We start from the raw sequence: 23,944 nt of genomic DNA, 5'->3' as shown, positions 1-23,944 counted from the left end.
CAAAACTTCCAGAGGAATGATCAGGCAGCAGCATTCGCGGTTCATGAAAATCCGCTGCTCTGCAGCCACCGCTGCTGGTACCCAGGCAAACAGGGTCTGGAGTGGACCTCTAGCAAACTCCAACAGACCTGCAGCTGAGGGTCCTGTCTGGTAGAAGGAAAACTAACAAACAGAAAGGACATCCACACCAAAAACCCATCTGTACATCACCATCATCAAAGACCAAAAGTAGATAAAACCACAAAGATGGGGAAAAAGAGCAGAAAAACTGGAAACTCTAAAAAGCAGAGCACCTCTCCTCCTCCAAAGGAAGGCAGTTCCTCACCAGCAATGGAACAAAGCTGGACGGAGAATGACTTTGATGAGTTGAGAGAAGAAGGCTTCAGATGATCAACTACTCTGAGCTATAGGAGGAAATTCAAGCCAAAGACAAAGAAGTTAAAAACTTTGAAAAAGAATTAGACAAATGTATAACGAGAATAACCAATACAGAGAAGGGCTTAAAGGAGCTGATGGAGCTGAAAGCCAAAGCTCGAGAACTACGTGAAGATTGCAGAAGCCTCAGGAGCCAATGCGATCAACTGAAAGAAAGGGTATCAGCGACGGAAGACGAAATGAATGAAATGAAGAGAAAAGGGAAGTCTAGAGAAAAAAGAATAAAAATAAATGAACAAAGCCTCCAAGAAATATGGGACTATGTGAAAAGACCAAACCTATGTCTGATTGGTGTACATGAAAGTGAGGGGGAGAATGGAACCAAGTCAGAAAACACTCTGCAAAATATTATCCAGGAGAACTTTCCCAATCTAGCAAGGCAGGCCAGCATTCAGATGCAGGAAATACAAAGAATGCCACAAACATACTCCTCGAGAAGAACAACTCCAAGACACATAATTGTCAGATTCACCAAAGTTGAAATGAAGGAAAAAATGTTAAGGGCAGCCAGAGAGAAAGGTCGAGTTACCCACAAAGGGAAGCCCATCAGACTAACAGTGGATCTCTCGGCAGAAACTCTACAAGCCAGAAGAGAGTGGGGGCCGATATTCAACATTCGTAAAGAAAAGAATTTTCAACCCAGAATTTCATATCCAGCCAAACAGCTTCATAAGTGAAGGAGAAATAAAATCCTTTACAGACAAGCAAATGCTGAGAGATTTTGTCACCACCAGGCCTGCCCTAAAAGAGCTCCTGAAGGAAGCACTAAACATGGAAAGGAACAACTGGTACCAGCCACTGCAAAATCATGCCAAATTGTAAAGACCATCCAGGCTAGGAAGAAACTGCATCAACTAATGAGCAAAATAACCAGCTAACATCATAATGACAGGATCAAATTCACACATAACAATATTAACTTTAAATGTAAATGGACTAAATGCTCTAATTAAAAGACACAGACTGGCAAATTGGATAAAGAGTCAAGACCCATCAGTGCGCAGTATTCAAGAAACCCATCTCACGTGCAGGGACACACATAGGCTCAAAATAAAGGGATGGAGGAAGACCTACCAAGCAAATGGAAAACAAAAAAAAGGCAGGAGTTGCAATCCTAGTCTCTGATAAAATAGACTTTAAACCAACAAAGTTCAAAAGAGACAAAGAAGGCCATTACATAATGGTAAAAGGAACAATTCAACAAGAAGGGCTAACTATCCTAAATATATATGCACCCAATACAGGAGCACCCAGATTCATAAAGCAAGTCCTGACTGACCTACAAAGAGACTTAGACTCCCACACAATAATAATGGGAGACTTTAACACCTGACTGTCAACATTAGACAGATCAAGGAGACAGAAAGCTAACAAGGATACCCAGGAATTGAACTCAGCTCTGCACCAAGTGGACCTAATAGACATCTACAGAACTCTCCACCCCAAATCAACAAAATATACATGTTTTTTAGCACCACACCACACCTATTCCAAAATTGACCACATAGTTGGAAGTAAAGCTCTCCTCAGCAAATGTAAAAGAACAGAAATTATAACAAACTGTCTCTCAGACCACAGTGCAATCAAACTAGAACTCAGGATTAAGAAACTCACTCAAAACCGCTCAACTACATGGAAACTGAACAACCTGCTCCTGAATGACTACTGGGTACATAACGAAATGAAGGCAGAAATAAAGATGTTCTTTGAAACCAATGAGAAAAAAGACACGACATACCAGAATCTCTGGGACACATTCAAAGCAGTGTGTAGAGGGAAATTTATACCAGTAAATGCCAACAAGAGAAAGCAGGAACGATCCAAAATTGACACCCTAACATCACAATTAAAAGAACTAGAAAAGCAAGAGCAAACACATTCAAAAGCTAGCAGAAGGCTAGAAATAACTAAAATCAGAGCAGAACTGAGGGAAATAGAAACACAAAAAACCCTTCAAAAAATTAATGAATCCAGGAGCTGGTTTTTTGAAAAGATCAACAAAATTGATAGACTGCTAGCAAGAATAATAAAGAAGAAAAGAGAGAAGAATCAGGTAGATGCAATAAAAAATGAAAAACGGGATATCACCACCGATCCCACAGAAATACAAACTACCATCAGAGAATACTACAAACACCTCTACGCAAATAAACTAGAAAATCTAGAAGAAATGGATAAATTCCTGGACACATACACCCTCCCAAGACTAAACCAGGAAGAAGTTGAATCTCTGAATAGACCAATAACAGGCTCTGAAATTGTGGCAATAATCAATAGCTTACCAACCAAAAAGAGTCCAGGACCTGATGGATTCACAGCCAAATTCTACCAGAGGTGGAAGGAGGAACTGGTACCACTCCTTCTGAAACTATTTCGATCAATAGAAAAAGAGGGAATCCTCCCTAACTCATTTTATGAGGCCAGCATCATCCTGATACCAAAGCCGGGCAGAGACACAACCAAAAAAGAGAATTTTAGACCAATATCCTTGATGAACATTGACGCAAAAATCCTCAATAAAATACTGGCAAACCGAATCCAGCAGCACATCAAAAAGCTTATCCACCATGATCAAGTGGGCTTCATTCCTGGGATGCAAGGCTGGTTCAACATACGCAAATCAATAAATGTAATCCAGCATATAAACAGAACCAAAGACAAAAACCACATGATTATCTCAACAGACGCAGAAAAGGCCTTCGACAAAATTCAACAACCCTTCCTGCTAAAAACTCTCAATAGATTAGGTATCGATGGGACGTATCTCAAAATCATAAGAGCTATGTATGACAAACCCATAGCCAATATCATACTGAATGGGCAAAAACTGGAAGCATTCTCTTTGAAAACTGGAACAAGACAGGGATGCCCTCTCTCACCACTCCTATTCAACATAGTGTTGGAAGTTCTGGCCAGGGCAATCAGGCAGGAGAAGGAAATAAAGGGTATTCAATTAGGAAAAGAGGAAGTCAAGTTGTCCCTGTTTGCAGATGACGTGATTGTATATCTAGAAAACCCCATTGTCAGCCGAAAATCTCCTTAAGCTGATAAGCAACTTCAGCAAAGTCTCAGGATACAAAATCAATGTGCAAAAATCACAAGCATTCTTATACACCAATAACAGACAAACAGAGAGCCAAATCATGAGTGAACTCCTATTCACAATTGCTTCAAAGAGAATAAAATACCTAGGAATCCAACTTACAAGGGATGTGAAGGACCTCTTCAAGAACTACAAACCACTGCTCAGTGAAATAAAAGAGGATACAAACAAATGGAAAAACATTGCATGCTCACGGGTTGGAAGAATCAATATCGTGAAAATGGCCATACTGCCCAAGGTAATTTATAGATTCAATGCCATCCCCATCAAGCTACCAATGACTTTCTTCACAGAATTGGAAAAAACTACTTTAAAGTTCATATGGAACCAAAAAAGAGCCCGCATCACCAAGTCAATCCTAACCCAAAAGAACAAAGCTGGAGGCATCACACTACCTGACTTCAAACTATACTACAAGGCTACAGTAACCAAAACAGCATGGTACTGGTACCAAAACAGAGATATAGATCAATGGAACAGAACAGAGCCCTCAGAAATACGCCACATATCTACAACTATCTGATCTTTGACAAACCTGACAAAAACAAGCAATGGGGAAAGGATTCCCTATTTAATAAATGGTGCTGGGAAAACTGGCTAGCCATATGTAGAAAGCTGAAACTGGATCCCTGCCTTGCACCTTATACAAAAATTAATTCAATATGGATTAAAGACTTACATGTTAGGCCTAAAACCATAAAAACCCTAGAAGAAAACCTAGGCATTACCATTCAGGACATAGGCATGGGCAAGGACTTCATGTCTAAAACACCAAAAGCAATGGCAACAAAAGCCAAAATAGACAAATGGGATCTAATTAAACTAAAGAGCTTCTGCACAGCAAAATAAACTCCCATCAGAGTGAACAGGCAACCTACAGAATGGGAGAAAATTGTTGCAACCTACTCATCTGACAAAGGGCTAATATCCAGAATCTACAATGAACTCACACAAATTTACAAGAAAAAAAACAAACAACCCCATCAAAAAGTGGGCGAAGGACATGAACAGACACTTCTCAAAAGAAGACATTTATGCAGCCAAAAACACATGAAAAAATGCTCATCATCACTGGCCATCAGAGAAATGCAAATCAAAACCACAATGAGATACCATCTCACACAAGTTAGAATGGTGATCATTAAAAAGTCAGGAAACAACAGGTGCTGGAGAGGATGTGGAGAAATAGGAACACTTTTACACTGTTGGTGGGACTGTAAACTAGTTCAACCACTGTGGAAGTCAGTGTGGCGATTCCTCAGGGATCTAGAACTAGAAATACCATTTGACCCAGCCATCCCATTACTGGATATATACCCAAAGGACTATAAATCATGCTGCTATAAAGACACATGCACACGTATGTTGATTGCAGCACTATTCATAATAGCAAAGACTTGGAACCAACCCAAATGTCCAACAATGATAGACTGGATTAAGAAAATGTGGCACATATACACCATGGAATACTATGCAGCCATAAAAAAGGTTGAGTTCATGTCCTTTGTAGGGACATGGATGAAGCTGGAAACCATCATTCTCAGCAAACTATTGCAAGGACAAAAAACCAAACACCACATGTTCTCACTCATAGGTGGGAATTGAACAATGAGAACACATGGACACAGGAAGGGAAACATCACACTCCGGGGACTGTTGTGGGGTGGGGGGAGGGAGGAGGGACAGCATTAGGGGATATACCTAATGCTAAGTGACTAGTTAATGGGTGCAGCACACCAACATGGCACATGGATACATATGTAACAAACCTGCACATTGTGCACATGTACCTTAAAACTTAAAGTACAATAATAAAAAAAAGAAAGAAAAGAAAAATTTTGGTATTCACCACAGTAGGGTGACTATAGCAAATAATAATGTAGCATGTATTTCAAGATAGCTAGAAAAGCAGATTTTAAACGTCACCACAAAGAAATAGCAAATGTTTATAGTGATGGATATGGTAATTATGCCTATTTGATCATTATACTGTGTGTACATGCATTGAAACACCACATTGTATCCCATATATATGTACAATTATGTGCCCATTATACATTTAAAAAATAAATTTTAAAAACCTTCAATTAACTCTTGGTTTAAAGGAAAAATATAAACCAAAAGTACACTATCTCTAAAACAAATAATGATGATGTAAACACTTCATATTAGAATCCATGGGATAAATATAATGCAGTGATCAGAGGAAATTTTATAACACTAAACACTGCTATTAGTAAAAATAAAAGATTGAAAATAAATTGATTAAATATTGAGCTAACAAAAATTTTTAAAATGTGCACAACAATGTGAATATACTTAACACTTATCAACTCTCTGCTTCAAAATAGTTAAGATGATGAGTTTTAAGCTATGTGTTTTTAACACAACTTAAAAAAAAAATGTCCAAAGGGATCTTGGTAGAGCACCAGCAAAAAACAAAAAGAAACTTAGAATAAGTACAACAAATTAAGTAAAAGAACACAAGAAATTAACAAAAAAGTAAGAATTAACAAAAGAGAATAGAAATAACATAGACCTAGTTAATGAATCAAAATCCGTATTTTTTAAAAGACTGATAATACAGACAAACCACTAGCTACATTAATCAAAATAAAACAGAGAAAGCGAAAGTATGCAAAATAAAGAATGGGGAAATAACTATTAGAAGAAATTTAAGACATTATAAGAGACTACTTTGCAGACCTCTATGCAAATAAATTTTAAAATCTAGATGATAGAGATAATTTCCTAGGAAAGTAAAGATTACCAAAAACAACTTTATTAGAGACATAAAAATTACAGAGATCAATCTTCATAGAAGAAAGAGAGAACATTTTTTAAAAAGAAGAAATAGAGAAAATTATAAGGAACTACTTTACCAAAAAGTATCAATCCCCAGATAGTGTCACAGGGAAATTCTACCAAACTTTAAAAGACCGTGTATTCTCCAAGTAACTTTGTGAAACAGTGTTTCTTCTGGAAAATATAAAACAAAATATAAAGAAACTATATATAAACATTGTACTCTAATTGGCAAAGTTCTTTCTCAAGGGAACATGTGTAGACAATTCTGAAACAGCCATACATGTATACTAAGACTGAAAAAATAAGTAAATGAACTGTAGGTGGGAAGTACAAATAATCAAGAAAAGAAGGCTAGGATGAACTATGTGGTATTAGATTCGATTCAGAGACATCAGTATGTACTCATGTTTAACTTAATATTGATAGAGGTGAATAGATACAAAAATAATTACACGTGTGTATATACATGAGTCAGTATACATATGTGTAGTTCCTAGCCCTGTGTCCTGAGAGGGCCTAGAAGCAATAGTACCCTAGTAGCAACAAGCACACCCAATGCTAAGACTTTGGATTCTAATATCATTCTCCAATAAAAGGAACCAGAGCTCCTTGGAGAAGTAACTGATTCTAGGACCAGGGCAGGGGAAATATGAGAATCTCATAGCACCAGAAAGTAAGGAATCGAAAAAAAAAAAAAAGATGAAGGCATGGCAAAGGGATAGAGGAGTCATCCTGAAAGATTGCCAAATTTGGAAAAATTGCAGCAATAAAATATAGATACTCCTCACCTTCTGATGGGGCTATGACTTAATAAACCCATCGTAAGTTAGAAATATTGTAAGTTGAAAAGGTATTTAATACCCCGACAAACCCATCATAAAGTCAAAAAATCATAAGTCAAATCATAAGTCAAACCATAAGTCCAGATGCTTTTCAGGTTACCATGCAATTACATCCCAATAAACCCACCATAAACTTGAAAATTTGTAAGTAAGTCAAATGGTCATAAGTTGAGGTTTGTCTGTATTGCAGTATTAGATTATAACACAAAGTATAAAATAGATGAGTCCATATGGACACAAATGACTAAATCAATTAATTAATTAATGGAGGAAAAAAGGCAAATCTCTCATTACAGAGAAATTTATTTATCCAATCATCTGTTGATGGATACTTAGGTTGATTTCATGTCTTTGCTATTGTAGATAGTACTATGATGAATATACAAGTGCAGTATCTGTTTGGTAAAATGATTAATTTTCCTTTGGGTAGATACCCAGTAATGGGATTGCTGGGTCGAATGGTAGCTTGTTTTAGTTCTTTGATACATCTTTAAGCTGCTTTCCACTGTGGCTTAACTCATTTACATTCCCATCAGCAATGTATAAACATTCCCTTTTTTCCACAGCCTTGCCAGCATCTGTTATTTGACTTTTTAGTAACAGCCATTCTGACTGGTGTGAGATGGTATCTCACTGTGGTTTTGATTTTTATTTCTCTAATGTGATGTTGAGCTTTTTTTCATATTATTGTTGGCCATATGTATCTTTTTTTTTTGAGACGGAGTCTTGCTCTGTTGCACAGGCTGGAGTGCAATGGAATGATCTCAGCTCACTGCAACTTCCACCTCCTGGGTTCAAGTGATTCTTCTGCCTCAGCCTCCCAAGTAGCTGGGACTACAGGTGCATGCCACCATGCCTGGCTAACTTTTGTATTTTTAGGAGAGGTGGGGTTTCACCATATTGCCCAGGCTGGTCTCGAACTCCTGACCTCATGATCCACCTGCCTCGGCCTCCCAAAGTGCTGGGATTACAGGCATGAGCCACCACGCCCAACTGTATGTCTTCTTTTGAGAAGCGTCTGTTCGTATCGTTTGCCCACTTTTTAATGGGGTTATTTGGTTTCAGCTTGTTGAATCGTTTAAGTTCCTTATAGATTACAAGTATGAGACCATTATGAGATAGTTTGAAAATATTTTCTTCAATTTTGTAGGTTGTCTGTTTAATCTCTTATTAATTTATTTATATTTCAATAGCTTTAGGGGTACAAGTGGTTTTTGGTTACATGGGTGAATTGTATAGTAGTGAAGTCTGGGCTTTAAGTGTATCTGTCACCTGAATAGTTTGCATTGTACCCAACAGGTGGTATTTTTTATCCTTCACCTCCCTCCAGCCCTCCCCCACTTCTGAGACTCCAATGTCCGTTATACCATTCTGCAAACCTTTACATACCCATCGCTTAGCCCCTACTTATAAGTGAGAACATGTGGTATTCAATTTTCCATTCCTGAGTTACTTCACTTAGGATAATGGCCTCCAGTTTCACCCAAGTTGTTGCAAAACATATTATTTCATTTTTTATGGCTGAGTAGTATTCCATGGTGATATATATACATATACAGTTAACCAAAGAAGTGAAAAATCTCTACTATGAAAACTGTAAAACATTGATGAAGCATTGATGAAAGAAAGAAAAAAATGAAAGGATATTGCATATTCATGGTTTGGAGGAATAAATGTTGTTAAGATATCCATACTAACCAAAGCAAGCTACAGATTCAATGCAATCCCTATCAAAATTCCAGTAACATCTTCACAGAAATAGAAAAAATAATCCTAAAATTTATATTAAACCATAAAAGACCCAGAATAGCAAAAGCCATCCTCAGAAAAAGAACAAAACTGGAGGAATCACAGTACCTGACTTCAAATTATACTGCAGAGCTATAGTAACCAAAATAGCAAGGTACTGTCATAAAAACAGACACATTGACCAATAGAACAGAAAAGAAAATCCAGAAATAAATCCATGCATTTACAGTCAACTCATTTTTGACAAAAGTGCCAAGAACATGCATTGGGAAAAGGACAGTCTCTTCAACAAATGGTGTTGGGAAAACTGGACATCTATTTGCAGAAAAATGAAACTACCCCATATACAAGAATCAAATCAAAATAGATTAAATAATTAAATCTAAGACCTGAAACTATGAAACTACTACAAGAAGACATTGGGGAAACATACCAGGGCATTGGTCTAGGCAAGGATTTCTTGAATAAGACCTCAAAAGCACAGGCAAGCAAAGCAAAAATGGACAAACAGGATCACATCAAATTAACAAGCTTCTGCACAGCAAAGGAAACAATCAGCAAAGTGACAAGACAACCCACAGAATGGGAGAAAATATTTAAGAATACTCATTTGACAAGAGATCAATAACCAGAATATACAGGGAGCTCAAACAATTCAATAGGAAAAAAACAAATAGTCCAATTTAAAAATGGGTAAAAGATCTGAGTAAACGTTTCTCAAAAGAAGACATACAAATGGCAAACAGGTATATGAAAAAAATGCTCAACATCACTGATCATCAGAGAAATGCAAATCAAAACTACAATGAGATACCATCTAACCCCAGTTAAAATGGCTTTTATGCAAAAGATGGGCGATAACAAATGCTGGTGAAGATGGTGAAAAAGGGGGAACCCTCATACACTGTTGATAAGAACATAAATTAACACGACCACTATGGAGAACAGTATGGTGGTTCCTAAAAAAATAAAAATAGAACTACCATATGATCCAGCAGTCTCACTGCTGGGTATATATCCAAAAGAAAGACAATCAATATATTGAGGAAATATCTGCACTCCCATGTTTATTGCAACACTATTCACAATAGCCAAGATACAGAAGCAACCTAAGTGTTCATCAACAGATGAGTGAATTTTTAAAATGTCTGACAGGTACACAATGAAATAGTATTTGGTCATAAGAAAGAATGAAATCTTGTCATTTGCAACAATATGAATAGAACTGGAGGATATTATATTAAGTGAAATAAGCCAGGCACAGAAAGACAAAAATCACATGTTCTCACTCATATGTGAGCTCTAAAACAAAATTTAACTAATGGAGATAGAGAGTGGAATCATGTTTTCCAGAGGGTGGGAAGAGTAGTGGAAGGGGAATAAAGTGGGGATGGTTAGATAGAATAAATAACATCTAGTCTTCAGCAGCACAATAGGGTGACTACAGTTAACACTAATTTATTATGTTCTTCAAAATAACTAAAATAGTAGAATTCTAATGTTCCTATCCCAAAGAAATGATAAGGGCTTGAGGTGATGGATACCCCAATTACCCTGATTCAATCATTACACGTTGGATGCCTGTATCAAAACACCACATGTAACCCATAAATATATACAACTATTATGTACCCATAATAATTAAAAATAAAAAATGAAAAGTGGGAAAAAATGATTTACCACTTACAAGGGAACCCTAATAAGATTAACAAATGACATGTCAGCAGAAACAATGGAGTCCAAAAACAATGAGGTAACATATTCAGAGTGATCAAAGACAAAAGTCACCCAAGAATTTTATATCCAGCAAAGCTATCATTCAAAAAAAGAAAGCAAATAACGACATTCCCAGATAAACAAACAAAAACTGAAGAATTTGTTGCTAGCATGTCCACCTTGCAAGAAATATTGAAGGAAGATATTCAGACTGAAAGCAAGTGATCTCAGATGATAATTCAAATCCACAGAAACAAATAAAAAACCAGAACACCAGTAATTATGTAATTATAAAAGACTGCATAAATGTATATTTTTCCTTTTTTTCTATTAATTGATTAAAAAAGCAATTCCATAACATATGTATAAAATGTATTTTTCAGTCTATAACATAGAATGCAGTATATTTGCCAAAAGCAACACAAAAGAGGTGGCTGAGAGCAAAGCAATATTGGGATAAGCAAATATAGATGATAAAGCAATAATTATAACAATGCATTGATAGGTTTGTAAAATTAATAGACATAATATGCATAACATTAGTACCAGTAAAAAACAGAAAAGACAATAGAACTATACAGGAGTCTGGGCGTAGTGGCTCATGCCTGTAATCCCAGCACTTTGGGAGGCCCAGGCAAGTGGATCACTTGAGGTCAGGAGTTCAAGACCAGCCTGGCCAACATGGTGAAGCCCCGTCTCTACTAAAACTACAAAAATTGGCCAGGTGTGGTGGTGCACGCCTGTAGTCCCAGCTACTTGGGAGGCTGAGGCAGGAGAATTGCTTGAACCTGGGAGGTGGAGGTTGCAGTGAGCTAAGATCATGCCACTGCACTCTAGCCTGGGTGACAAAGCTAGACTCCATCTCAAAAAAAAAAAAGAACTATATAAGAATAATGTTTCTATATGTCACTAGAATAAAGCTAGTATAAATCTGAAGGTGATTCTCATAAGTCAGGATATATATGGTAAGATCTAAAGCAACCACTAAAAAATACTTCAAAATATAGTGAAAAAATTTTAATCAAGAATTAAGAAACTCAAATGGTACATCAAAAAATATTCACTTAGTGCAAAAGAAAGCAATAAGAGAAGACTAGAGGAACAAAAATATTAAGACATACAGAAAAACAAATGGCTGGCATAAATCCCACTATATCAATAAATAACATTAAATGTGAACAGATTAAACAATCTGTTTAAAGAAAAGCAAAGATTATATGGCTAGATGTTTCGATTGATACAACTATATGCTGTCTACAGCAGACACTCTATATTCAAAGATACAAAGTGAGTGAAAGTAAAATGATGGAAAAATACATATCATGCAAATACCAACCACAAGAAAGCTGAAGTGACTATACTAATATCAGAAAAAATAGACCTCAAAACAAAAACAGCTACTAAAGAAGGACAATTCATAGTGATAAAAGGGTCAATCTATCAGAAAGATACAATTACAAACATATATGCATCTAACAATAGAGCTCCAAAATATGTGAAACAATAACTGACAGTTAAAGTGAAAAATCGTTCTACAAGAATAGTTGGAGGCTTCATTCTCCACTTCCAATAATATGTAGAACAACCGTACTGAAGATCAACAAGGAAACAGTAGACATAAGTCTAAGTCTTTATAAACCAACTAGACATAACAGTTATATATATATATGAGCAGAGGATATATTCTTTTCAAGTGTATATGGAGCATTATCCAGAACAGACTATATACTATGCCAAAAAAAACAAACATCAAGAAATGTAAAAGGATAGAAATAATACAAAGTATGTTTTCTGACCACATGGAATGAAATTAGAAATCAATAGCAGGAAAAAGATATAAGAAACTCACAAATATGTGAGAATTAAACAAAACACTAATAAATAACAAATGGGTCAAAGAAGAGATCAAAAGGAAAATCAGAAAATACTTTCAGATAAATCAAAATGAAGGCACAAGAAAGATACCAAAACTTATGGGGTTCAGATAAAGCAGTACTCAGAGGGAAATGTATAGCTATAAGTGCCTTTATTATGAAAAAAAATCTCAAATCAATAACTTAACCTTACAACTTAAGAAACTGGAAAAAGATGAGCTAACTAAAAGAAAATCAAGCAAAAGGAAGAAAATAATAAAGATTAGGGCAGAGATAAATGAAACAAAGGGAATAAACAATAGAATCAATGAAACTAAAAGTTGGTTCTTTGAAAAGAACAACAAAATTGTCAAACCTCTTTTTTGGTTCCATATGGAATTTAAAGTAGTTTTTTCCAATTCTGTGAAGAAAGTCAATGGTAGCTTGACTGGTCATTAGAGAAATGCAAATCAAAACCACAATGAGATAATATCTCATGCCAGTTAGAATGGCAATCATTAAAAAGTCAGGAAACAGTGGCACGTGCCTGTAATCCCAGCTACTTGGGAGGCTGAGGCAGGATAACTGCTTGAGCCCAGGAGATGGAGGTTTCAGTGAGCCGACATCATGCCACTGCACTCCAGCCTGGCCCCACAGAGCGAGACTCTGTCTCAAAAAAAAAAAAAAAAAAAAAGGAAACAACAGATGCTAGAGAGGATGTGGAGAAATAGGAACACTTTTACACTGTTGGTGGGAGTGTAAATTAGTTCAACCATTGTGGAAGGCAGTGTGGTGATTCCTCAAGGATCTTGAACCAGAAATACCATTTGACCCAGCAATCCTATTACTGGGTGTATACCCAAAGGATCATAAATCATTATACTATAAAGACACATGCACACGTATGTTTATTGCAGCACTGTTCACAATAGCAAAGACTTGGAACCAACCCAAATGCCCATCAGTGATAGACTGGATAAAGAAAATGTGGCACATATACACCATGGAATACTATGCAGCCATAAAGAAGGATGAGTGCATGTCCTTTGCAGGGACATGAATGAAGCTGGAAACCATCATTCTCAGCAAACTAACAGAAGAACAGAAAACCAAACACCACATGTTCTGACTCATAAGTGGAAGTTGAACAATGAGAACACATGGACACAGGGAGGGGAACATCACACACTGGAGCCTGTTGGGGGTGGAGGGGTAGGGGAGGGATAGCATTAGAAAAAACACCTAATGTAGATGACAGTTTGATGGGTGCAGCAAATCACCATGGCGCGTGTATACCTATGCAACAAACCCACACATTCTGCACATGTATCCCAGAACTTACTATTTAAAATAAATAAACAAATAAATAAAAACTATTAGGACTAATAAGCAAGTTCAGCAAGGTTGGAGGATATAAAATAAATATGCAAAAATTAATTGCATTTTATAAACTTGCAAGGAGCGATCTAAAAATGAAATTAAGAAAACAATTCCATTCACAATAGCATCATAAATAACAAAATACTTGAAGTACAAAACTTCTGCACTGAACACTATGAAACATTGTTAAAACAAGTTTTAAAAACCTAAATAAATGGAATGATATCCATCTTGTGTTCATGGACTGAAAGACTTAATTTTGTTAAGACAGCAACACTCTCCAAATTGATCTACAGAGTCAAATCAATACCTATCAGCATTCCAACTGCCTTATTTGCAGAAACTGATAAGCTGTTCTTAAAATTCATACGAAATTGCAAGGGGCTCCAAATGACCAAAACAATCTTTGAAAAGATTGGATCCTCCACAGTAGGAGGACTCACACTTTCTGATTTCAGAACTTTCTACAAAGCTACAACAGTCAAGACAGTGTCATACCGGCATAAGGGCAGACATATAGAACAATGTGTATTGACCATTTCATTTCCTCTTCTGGGAATTGTCTGTTTATATACTTTGTATTTTTTATGTGTAATCTTTTATCATTGCCTTACTGTTTTAAAAAAATCAGCTTTATTAACATAGAAATAGAAAGTCCAAAAACACATCCATACATCCATGGTCAATTGATTTTCCAGAGTGTCAGAATCATTCCATAGAGAAAGAATAGTATCTTCAATAGAGTGCTGGGATAGCTGGATATCCACAAGCAAAGGAATGAATTTGAACCCCTTCCTCACACCATGCATAAAAACGAACACAAAATGGATTATAGACCTAAATGAATGAACTAAAACTATAAAACTCTTAGAAGAAAGCATGAATAAATCTTCATGGCCTTGGATTAGGCAAAGTATTCTTATACATGACACCAGAAGCGTGAGCAAAAAAATAGAAACTCGATAAATTGTACTTCTTAAAAATCTAACTTTGTTTTTCAAAGGGCACCCTCAAGAAAGTGAAAAAAAAAAGAACACACTGAATTGGAGAAAATATTTGCAAATCATATATGTGATAAACGACTTGTGTCTGGCATATATAAAGAACTCTTATAACTCAATAATACAAAGACTAGTAATCCAGTTTAAAAATGGGCAAAAGATCTAAGTCAATATTTTTCCAAGGAAGATACACAAATAGCCAATAAGAATGTAAAAATATGCTCGACGTCATCAGTCATTAGGGAAATGCAAATGAAACTAGAATACGGTACCACTTCACATCCGTGTTAGAGAGAATGTGGAGAAACTGGAACCCCATACGCTGCCAGTGGGATGTAATATGGTACAGCCACTGTGAAAGTCAGGCATTTCATCAAAGGGTTAAACATAGAGTTGCCACAGGACTGAGGAATTCCACTCTTAGGTATAAATCCCAAAAAACTGAAAACAGATATTAAAAAAAAACCTTGTACATGAATGTTCGATGGTAGGATTATTTAGAATAGCCAAAAGGTGGGAACAACCCAAATGTCTCTCAATGAATGAATGGATAAACAAGAAGTGGTCCATCCATACAATGGAATAGTATTCAGCCACGAAAAGGAATGAAGTACTGATACTTGCTATAGTGTGAATGAACCTCGAAAACATTATGCCAAGTGAAAGCAGCCAGTCACAAAAATGCACATATTATATGATTTCATGTATATGAAATGTTCAGAATAGGGAAATTTATAGAGACAGAAAGTACATTAATGGTTGCCAAAGGCTGGAGGAACATGGGATAGAGAGATGATAGCTAAAAGGTTCTGGGTTCCTTTTTTTTTAAAATATATATATATTTTTTTATTACACTTATTAAGTTCTAGGGTACATGTGCAGAACGTGCAGGTTTGTTACATATGTATACATGTGCCATGTTGGTGTGCTGCACCCATTAACTTGACATTTAGCATTAGGTATATCTCCAAATGCTATCCCTCCCCCCTCCCCCCACCCCTCTGGGTTACTTTTTGAAGTGATAAAAATGTTATAAAATTAACTGTGGTGCTAGTTGTACACATCTGTGAGTATATTAAACACCTATGTTAAGAATTGTTCACTTTAAATGGGTGAATTGTACAGTATGTGAATTTTCATGTTAATGAGGCTGATTTTTTTTAAAGAGTAAGGCAATGATAAAAGATTACACATAAAAGGCCGGGCGCGGTGGCTCACGCCTGTAATCCCAGCACTTTGGGAGCCCGAGGCGGGCGGATCATGAGGTCAGGAGATCAAGACCATCCTGGCTAATACAGTGTAACCCTAGCTCTACTAAAAATACAAAAAATTAGCCAGGCGTGGTGGCGGGCACCTGTAGTCCCACCTACTCGGGAGGCTGAGGCAGGAGAATGGCGTGAACCCGGGAGGCGGAGCTTGCAGTGAGCCGAGATCGCGCCACTGCACTCCAGCCTGGGCGACAGAGCAAGACTCCATCTCAAAAAAAAAAAAAAATTACACATAAAAAATACAAAGGATATGAAGAGACAATTCCCAGAAGAGGAAATGAAATGGTCAATACACAAGACTTGGTATTGACCTCATCAGTAGTCAGAGAAATGTAAAATAAAGCAATGAGACATATTTTTATTTAACTACATTCTATTGAGAAGAATTAAGAAAGAATAAAACATACATATGATGCTTGAAATAATGCAGAGCGATGGTCTTTTCCCACATTGCTGGGTAGAATTTAAACTGCTAAATAGTTTTGGAAAGTAGAATGCCCATGTCCATTAAATTTAAAATACATCTACTCTTTGAATTCATGGTCCCTTTTTTAAGACTCTAGCTCGTAGAAATAAAATACGTGCTTGTGGGCCCGGACTGCGCTCCCACCTGAACCTCTCTTGACCCGCGGTATCCCAGATCTGGAGCTTGATGCGTTTTCCTGGCTCGATCTCCACCAAGCGGGAGAAAAAATCCACCCCCAAGGTGGGGTCAGAAACCTGGGCAAAGCGACCCTCGGTGAAGCGGCGGATCAGGCAGGACTTGCCCACTGTGGAATCCCCGATGACAATAAGCCGGAACTGGTACAGCCAGATGGCCTCCATGGCCGCGGCTCTGCAGGTCTCCTTGGCCCGGATAAAGAATCTTTATTGCAGCATTGTTATAACAAAAGGGAAATTAGGTGGAAATGGAAAGATATTTATGATGTTTTATTAATTGCAAAAAGCAATTATTAATTGAAAGTAAGGCCCCAGTTTAATTTTTGTAAAAACAAACAGCAATAAATGCATATAGGAATACAAACACATATAATATTTGTGTGTTTATGTGAGCATGGAAACACTTGTAGACTAATATATAATTATGTACCTTCCCTTTTTTGCGCAGTTTTGTATTGCTTTGCTAGTTTCCATGAAAAGGTATGACATTTGCAGTTTGAACGACAGACAACAGTTTTAATTAACAGAGGGTGGGTGGGGTAGTTAGAAAGGGAGGGAACGCGCTAATTTTGCAGCCATTTTGTGTGCGCTCCTCTTACAGACAGTGCGGTCGGCCCAGGCGTCGCGTCTACGCGGGGGATTACAGTAACCCGGTTGTCAGTGATGAGTCAGAGTGCGTGGTGCTGATGCTGCTGCCATTTCATCACCTTTGCGAGCGCAGCATCCATCCCTCCGCTCTCCGGGCGCCTGGGCCTACCCAGCTTCGGGCTCCCAGGCCAGCGATGCGCTCGCGGCTGAGCTAGATCCTGCCGAGCCGCGCTCTCTGAGGCGTCGGCGGGGCGCCCCCTCCCGCCGTCCCCGGTCCGGGCCAAGGAGACCTGCAGAGCCGCGGCCATGGAGGCCATCTGGCTGTACCAGTTCCGGCTTATTGTCATCGGGGATTCCACAGTGGGCAAGTCCTGCCTGATCCGCCGCTTCACCGAGGGTCGCTTTGCCCAGGTTTCTGACCCCACCGTGGGGGTAGATTTTTTCTCCCGCTTGGTGGAGATCGAGCCAGGAAAACGCATCAAGCTCCAGATCTGGGATACCGCGGGTCAAGAGAGGTTCAGGTGGGAGCGCAGTCCGGGCCCGCAAGCAGTGGGAGGGTCTTCGGGGTTTGCACCGCCTCTGGGGAGAGAGGACTTCCTGGTCCTAGGTGCAGTCCAGGAGGGCAACACCAAGGGTCTTAGGGATTCTGCCAAAGCCCATCTTCGGCTAACCCGGAGTTCAGTGCAAGGAAAGAAGCGCCCTGGCAGGGAAGGCCGGTCAATAACACATATTGCTTGCACTACAACTCCACCAACCTGCCCCTTGGTGGCTAATAAACTAGCTGGAATTGATCTCTGTATCTCTAATTCATCAATCTCAGTCCCTATGTTACACACTTTCGAAAACGTTCCCAGGTCATCCTAACATAACTGACAGAGATTTAGATGCATAAATACATGTGTATTATGTTTTATTTCCATATCTGTGTGTGTGCACATATATATGCTAACATATGTTCTAACATAAAGGAAATAGATACGATTGATTCCTTCTTGCAACCAGCACACATTCAGTGATCATCTACTATGTGCCAGACTCTGGGCTTGTTTCTGGGAAAACAGTGTGAGGAAACTCACACAAGGGGATGCCATGTAATCTAAACAGACAAAGCCCCTTCACTCTTGGAACTTCTGTGTTAACACAGTTGAGAGAAATAGATAATCAGCAATTACAAAAGTGTGTCTTGCTCATATTTGTATGCCCACACCCTACTGTAACACTTGGCACAAAATGAACATGCTTAATTTCAATCAATGAATTCATTGAATAATCAATGAATATGTTTACTTTCACTCAGAACCCTTTGCTTTTCTATTGTAGCATGTATTATTTGTAATTATATGTATGAACACAGAGGAGGAATAATAACTGGGTATGACTGCCCAAGCAAAGACAGGAAACGCCCAGGGATAGGAAATAGCATGAATAAAGACAGAAGTGAGAGGGAGCAGAGGGTACACAGAAAACTTTGCAGAGAACAATTTGAACTAAAGTAGAGCAGCAGGAACCAGATCAAGAAAACTGAATAGCCCAAGTTTATGGTCATTTACTCATTTATCTATTGAAAACTAACTAAGCATAGAAGATACTGGTTGGGTAATTGAAGAGGGGTAAGGAGAAGAAATAATTACAAACTTAAGTTGCCTCCAGCTCCCCACTTCCACAAACAACACTGTGGAAAATATCACAGGTTCACTTTGAACTTGCGATTGCATTTCTCCTAAGCAAAGAAAGGTATCTTTTATGTGTTTGTTGGAATTTCTTTCTATATGAACAGCCTGTTCATGTCCACTGCTTATTATTTATTGGGCACTATGGACTTATACGAGTACTTTATAGGTTAAGAATATTAACCCTTTCCTGTCATGTATGTTGTAAGATATGTTCCTAGTTTATCATTTGTCTTTTCACATTATTTAAGATTTTTTAATGTAGGGAAGAATTTAAGGTTTATGTAGCCTTATGTCCATGCTTAGAAAGCCTTTGTCACTTTCTTTGCTAAGTACTCACAAACAATTAATGTAATAATATATTCCAGAGTTTTGACAGTGATCTACAGATTGTTTGTTGATTTCTTGAATCAAGCTTCTCACAAATCAAAACCTTTGTTTGTTCATGTCTAAATTTTCTGGTAAATCTACCATTCTCCATGAATCTTCAAACCTAAGAGCCAAGAAATGCTTTCAGTCCCCAGGGCTGATTTGCGTGATTCTGGAGACTTAAAGTCATTTGTAAGTTTTACCATCATCTAGCTTGGACTGTAGGTCCCTGGACAATGCTTGTTCTGTTAACATTGGGCCATTTTCTCTAAGCTATTGAGTCCTTCATTGTCTATCTTCTTTATCTGAGGAAACAGAAAACCTAAAAATAGACATAGATAAAAAAAAAAATCACATTAGTCTAAAGCAAGTGATTGCAGAGACAAATAGGCCTATACCCTGCAATAAGCTTTAATACACTGTAAGCAAAGTGCCATAATGTATATTTATAATGAGGCTCCTCAAATCAAGAAGTTAAAACATGTGAAGTTCCTTCTGATGGCTCCTGAGTTGGCCTCTTTGAAATGTGTCTGGAAATAGGGCTGAGAGGCACTTTGCCTGAACCCTTCGCCACCTCTCTTTTTCCCATTCGCACAGGCTTTGAAAATAAAAAATAAAATTGTGTTTCTCCTCACAGAAGAGATTGAGGATCTTTGGTAATTATAAATGGAAAAAATGGAGTGGCAAGATACCTACTTTAAATATTTTGTTAACTGTCACAAATTCATTTCTATGTTTTAAAAATCCTGTTTCAGCTGCTAGCATTTGTAATGACCTCTCCACGTCACAGAACACTTTAATATCCATTGTTTCATTTTGCCTCATGGTAACACTGTGACTTAGGTATCCTATTTTGCAGAAAGGGAAGTCTCTGTCAGTTATTCAGATTTGGGGGGTGGGAGAGTTAGTTGTAGTTTTACCTGAAGGCAAGAAATAGAACTAAGTTATATCCCAGGGTCACTCTCCAGTACTGAATCCATGGAAAATGCCTAAAAGTTCATGAACATTCATTTCTAGAAGATGCCCATGTCAAAGTTTTGCCCAACTGGAAACTCACATATTAGTAGTATTATGGAATGCCATTTGTATTCCCTTGTTTTTTTTTAAAAAAAAAAAAAAAGAAAATCATTTTTATTAAAGGACTGTGTCAATAACCAGGAACACTTGAATATACTGAGTTCATTGACATGCAGAAGTTTGGGCACGGCCTTTATTCTTTACTTCTTTCTTGTGTTTTAGATCCATCACTCGCGCCTACTACAGGAACTCAGTAGGTGGTCTTCTCTTATTTGACATTACCAACCGCAGGTCCTTCCAGAATGTCCATGAGTGGTTAGAAGAGACCAAAGTACACGTTCAGCCCTACCAAATTGTATTTGTTCTGGTGGGTCACAAGTGTGACCTGGATACACAGAGGCAAGTGACTCGCCACGAGGCCGAGAAACTGGCTGCTGCATACGGCATGAAGTACATTGAAACGTCAGCCCGAGATGCCATTAATGTGGAGAAAGCCTTCACAGACCTGACAAGAGACATATATGAGCTGGTTAAAAGGGGGGAGATTACAATTCAGGAGGGCTGGGAAGGGGTGAAGAGTGGATTTGTACCAAATGTGGTTCACTCTTCAGAAGAGGTTGTCAAATCAGAGAGGAGATGTTTGTGCTAGTCAGTTCTTTTATTTCCAAAACATGCTCTCCTACTTGAACTGAAAAGTAAGAGAAATAAATAGAATCTTTGTGTAACTGATGAGAACTCAACCTCCATTTGGATACCAAGTGAGCCTCCTTCTCAGGGGGACTCTGACAGACTCGTGTGCAGGTGGATGGGGGTGCCTGAGTGCTGTGACCAAGGGACTGAATTGCTGACATGGGCCGGGCCAGGCACTGTTTTGTGGCCCATGCTAGGCAGTGGCTGCTCCATGAGCCCTTTGTGGACCACATGTTAAGGGCCTGGGGTTTAGGAAGCTAAAGTCCCAGGAAAACATACCTACAGACAGGACAACTATTCCTTGGTATTTGAGCTCACTTATAGGCCATGAACATGAAGAAATACATAAAGGGGAAAAAAGTATCACATTGGGGACAATTAGCATAACTAAACAAAGATTATGAGCTCTACTTATTCTGTGAGAATAGCCTGCACCAAAGGTGTTTGCTGGGTTTGGTTAAAAGGTACCAATTAACTTTTAACAGCTTTCTGTAAAATGAGGAACACAGACCAAAAGGTCTGGTGTTCAAGTAAAAATGATGTGAATATGAAAAATAAGGCGATCTATGCAGTTATTTAGCACATTTCAGAAAATGAACACCCTTGTGATAGAATTACCAGCTGTATGAAACAAATTGTCCCACGCAAATTACCCTGTAACTAGGAAAGAGACACTATAACCCAAATACCATACCCCCTTTTTCCTTTGACCACGCCTGGAGTTTCACTGCCTTGGCACCTGCAATCTGGAAGTAAACAGTCTGCTTGCTTCTTTAGGCACCTGACAGTGACAACACAGGGACTGCCTCTGAAAAGAGCCCTGAGGCAAACACTCTCTCCTGCTGAAGAGGAGGCACTGTAACCCTTACAAACAGCTTACAGTTACTTGAGCTATTTATTTGATTATCGTAACAGGCCTACGAGGTTTTTGCCCCATTTTTACAGAACAGTAAACTAAGAGCCATGAGAATCACTTGGCCAAGGTCAAGGACTCGTGACTTCTAGCTCTTTTCACTGCATCATACTGCTGTCAGATGAATAAATGATTATGAATTTGTTTACTTGGGAAGAGATATGACTGTAAATAAATGTTCTCTACATGTTAGGATATGTTTTCCTTATTGATTACAACTCAGCTATAATCCTGAGGGAACATGGGAAGGAATCAAAGGTAAAGCCCATTCAGGTATTATTGACAAGAGGGCTTTAAACAAGTGAATAATTGCACAACTAAAAAGACATTAGAATTGTGTGGGCTATAAGTGTTCTTATCACTGAGACACAGTGGATTTTTACTGAAAGGAACCACATACAGCAATGGGGAGTGGGATAGGGATAAAATACCCACCCCAAAATGACCTTGGCCACCTGTCTGCCATATACGTACACTGAGTTCCTGTCTACCCAAGAGAGTCAGCCCTTAATTCTCAGGTGAACAAACAGCTAACTGCATCAGCAAATTGGAATGGCTGGCTTGAAGTTTCCATTATTTTCTTGAAGAGAGGTGATGCTTTAAATTACTTTTTGGATTGTAGCCAGTTCAGCTAGGCAAAAGCCATACTTTTCACAATTAAAAAAAAAACTATTCTGACTAGAGTCAGGTTTCTCATATCCATTGTGATAGGAAGGCCTAAGAATGGCAAATTGCTTTGAGATATAATATTGAACTTCAGTATGAATGTGACTGAATCTGAAAGTTTGGGAATTTGCTTCAGCTAGAATAAAGAAGCCAAATCATGAAAATTATGGAAGACTATTCTGCCACCTGTGCCCCAAGTTGGATGAGCAAATCACTTTGGATCAATTCACAGCATTAACTACAAGTGAACTGATCATCTTCTCTATATTCATTTCACAAGAGCTGGCTTAGGTGGGGTAATTAAATTGCCACCTTCATGGTTGTAAAAGACAAATGAAACATGGCAAATTTGATTAACACAAAATTTCATCAACTGCTGTACTTAATTATGTTTAGAAGATTCTGAAAGCAAGATTATCCAGTGGGTAAATGAGAGTTGAGTGGATTCTGTCAGTTCAAAAAAGGAAAGAAACAAAACCCTACAATTTTCTTCACTAAAATTTATTATATGTACACTATTCCCACTCCTGGCATTTTCTGGCAGGTTTAAAAATATTCAGCATAAATCCAGCAGAGGTGGCTGAGCTTAATTGCTTAAATAAGTTCTAGAAAATTTAAAAATCATTTTAGTAGAATTCAGTACCGTTGTCACTGCAATAAGTGGGTTTTAGAAAATAAGTGTGAAAAAAATCAGGTGTTAATATAATACTAAGGATAAAGCTTTAGAAGCTATTTTACTACATAGGTAAAGAAAAGATAAACTAACTTGTAACAAAGACCACAACTGCATGTTGGATTAGATTGTCTCATATTTCAGAATAAAATGTACTGTATACTTTTCCTCACTTTGTTGTGCACTGTAATGAAATGTGAAAAATGCTTTATTTAGCTGTATGTGAATGAAAATATGCTTGTATTTAGTAAAATGATTGATTATGTGACTGTGAGATTCCAAGTGTGTGTTATAGCTATTTCCAGAATCTGTTACTACAGTGTAGCAACTACTACCAAGGATGTCAATAAGATGTGACATATACCATACACAATCGTATTCACCATTATCTTAAAGCCAGAAAGAGAATATAATTTTTGAAAGTTATCTGACCATCATATCAAAAGTCACTGGGACCTCAATATTTCCTAGTGAGCCTATGCCACTTTGAGAAAAGTTGTTTCTGTCAAGCCTAAATCTTCATCATGGTGATTTTTAATCAAG

General features: G+C 37.8%; 1 protein-coding gene across 1 annotated transcript; it reads left to right on the top strand.

The window, feature by feature from the left end:
• The first annotated feature begins 17,457 nt into the window (after window positions 1–17,457).
• Window positions 17,458–23,670, top strand: RAB39B (RAB39B, member RAS oncogene family). Its single transcript, XM_055268361.2, has 2 exons — window positions 17,458–17,924; window positions 20,682–23,670. The coding sequence occupies exons 1-2, from the start codon at window positions 17,710–17,712 to the stop codon at window positions 21,106–21,108; spliced, it is 642 nt and encodes a 213-aa protein (XP_055124336.1). The 5' UTR covers window positions 17,458–17,709; the 3' UTR covers window positions 21,109–23,670.
• The last annotated feature ends 274 nt before the right edge of the window (window positions 23,671–23,944 follow it).

This window comes from Symphalangus syndactylus, chromosome X (assembly GCF_028878055.3).
Source record: "Symphalangus syndactylus isolate Jambi chromosome X, NHGRI_mSymSyn1-v2.1_pri, whole genome shotgun sequence".
NCBI lineage: Eukaryota > Metazoa > Chordata > Mammalia > Primates > Hylobatidae > Symphalangus > Symphalangus syndactylus.
The sequence above is the reverse complement of the archived record's forward strand: the minus strand, read 5'-3'. Positions and strand labels throughout refer to the sequence as shown.

Coding starts and splice junctions, on each gene's coding strand:
- RAB39B (XM_055268361.2), top strand. CDS start 17,710: ATGGAGGCCATCTGGCTGTACCAGTTCCGGCTTATTGTCATCGGGGAT. Junction 17,925..20,681: donor GCGGGTCAAGAGAGGTTCAG/GTGGGAGCGCAG, acceptor CTTGTGTTTTAG/ATCCATCACTCGCGCCTACT.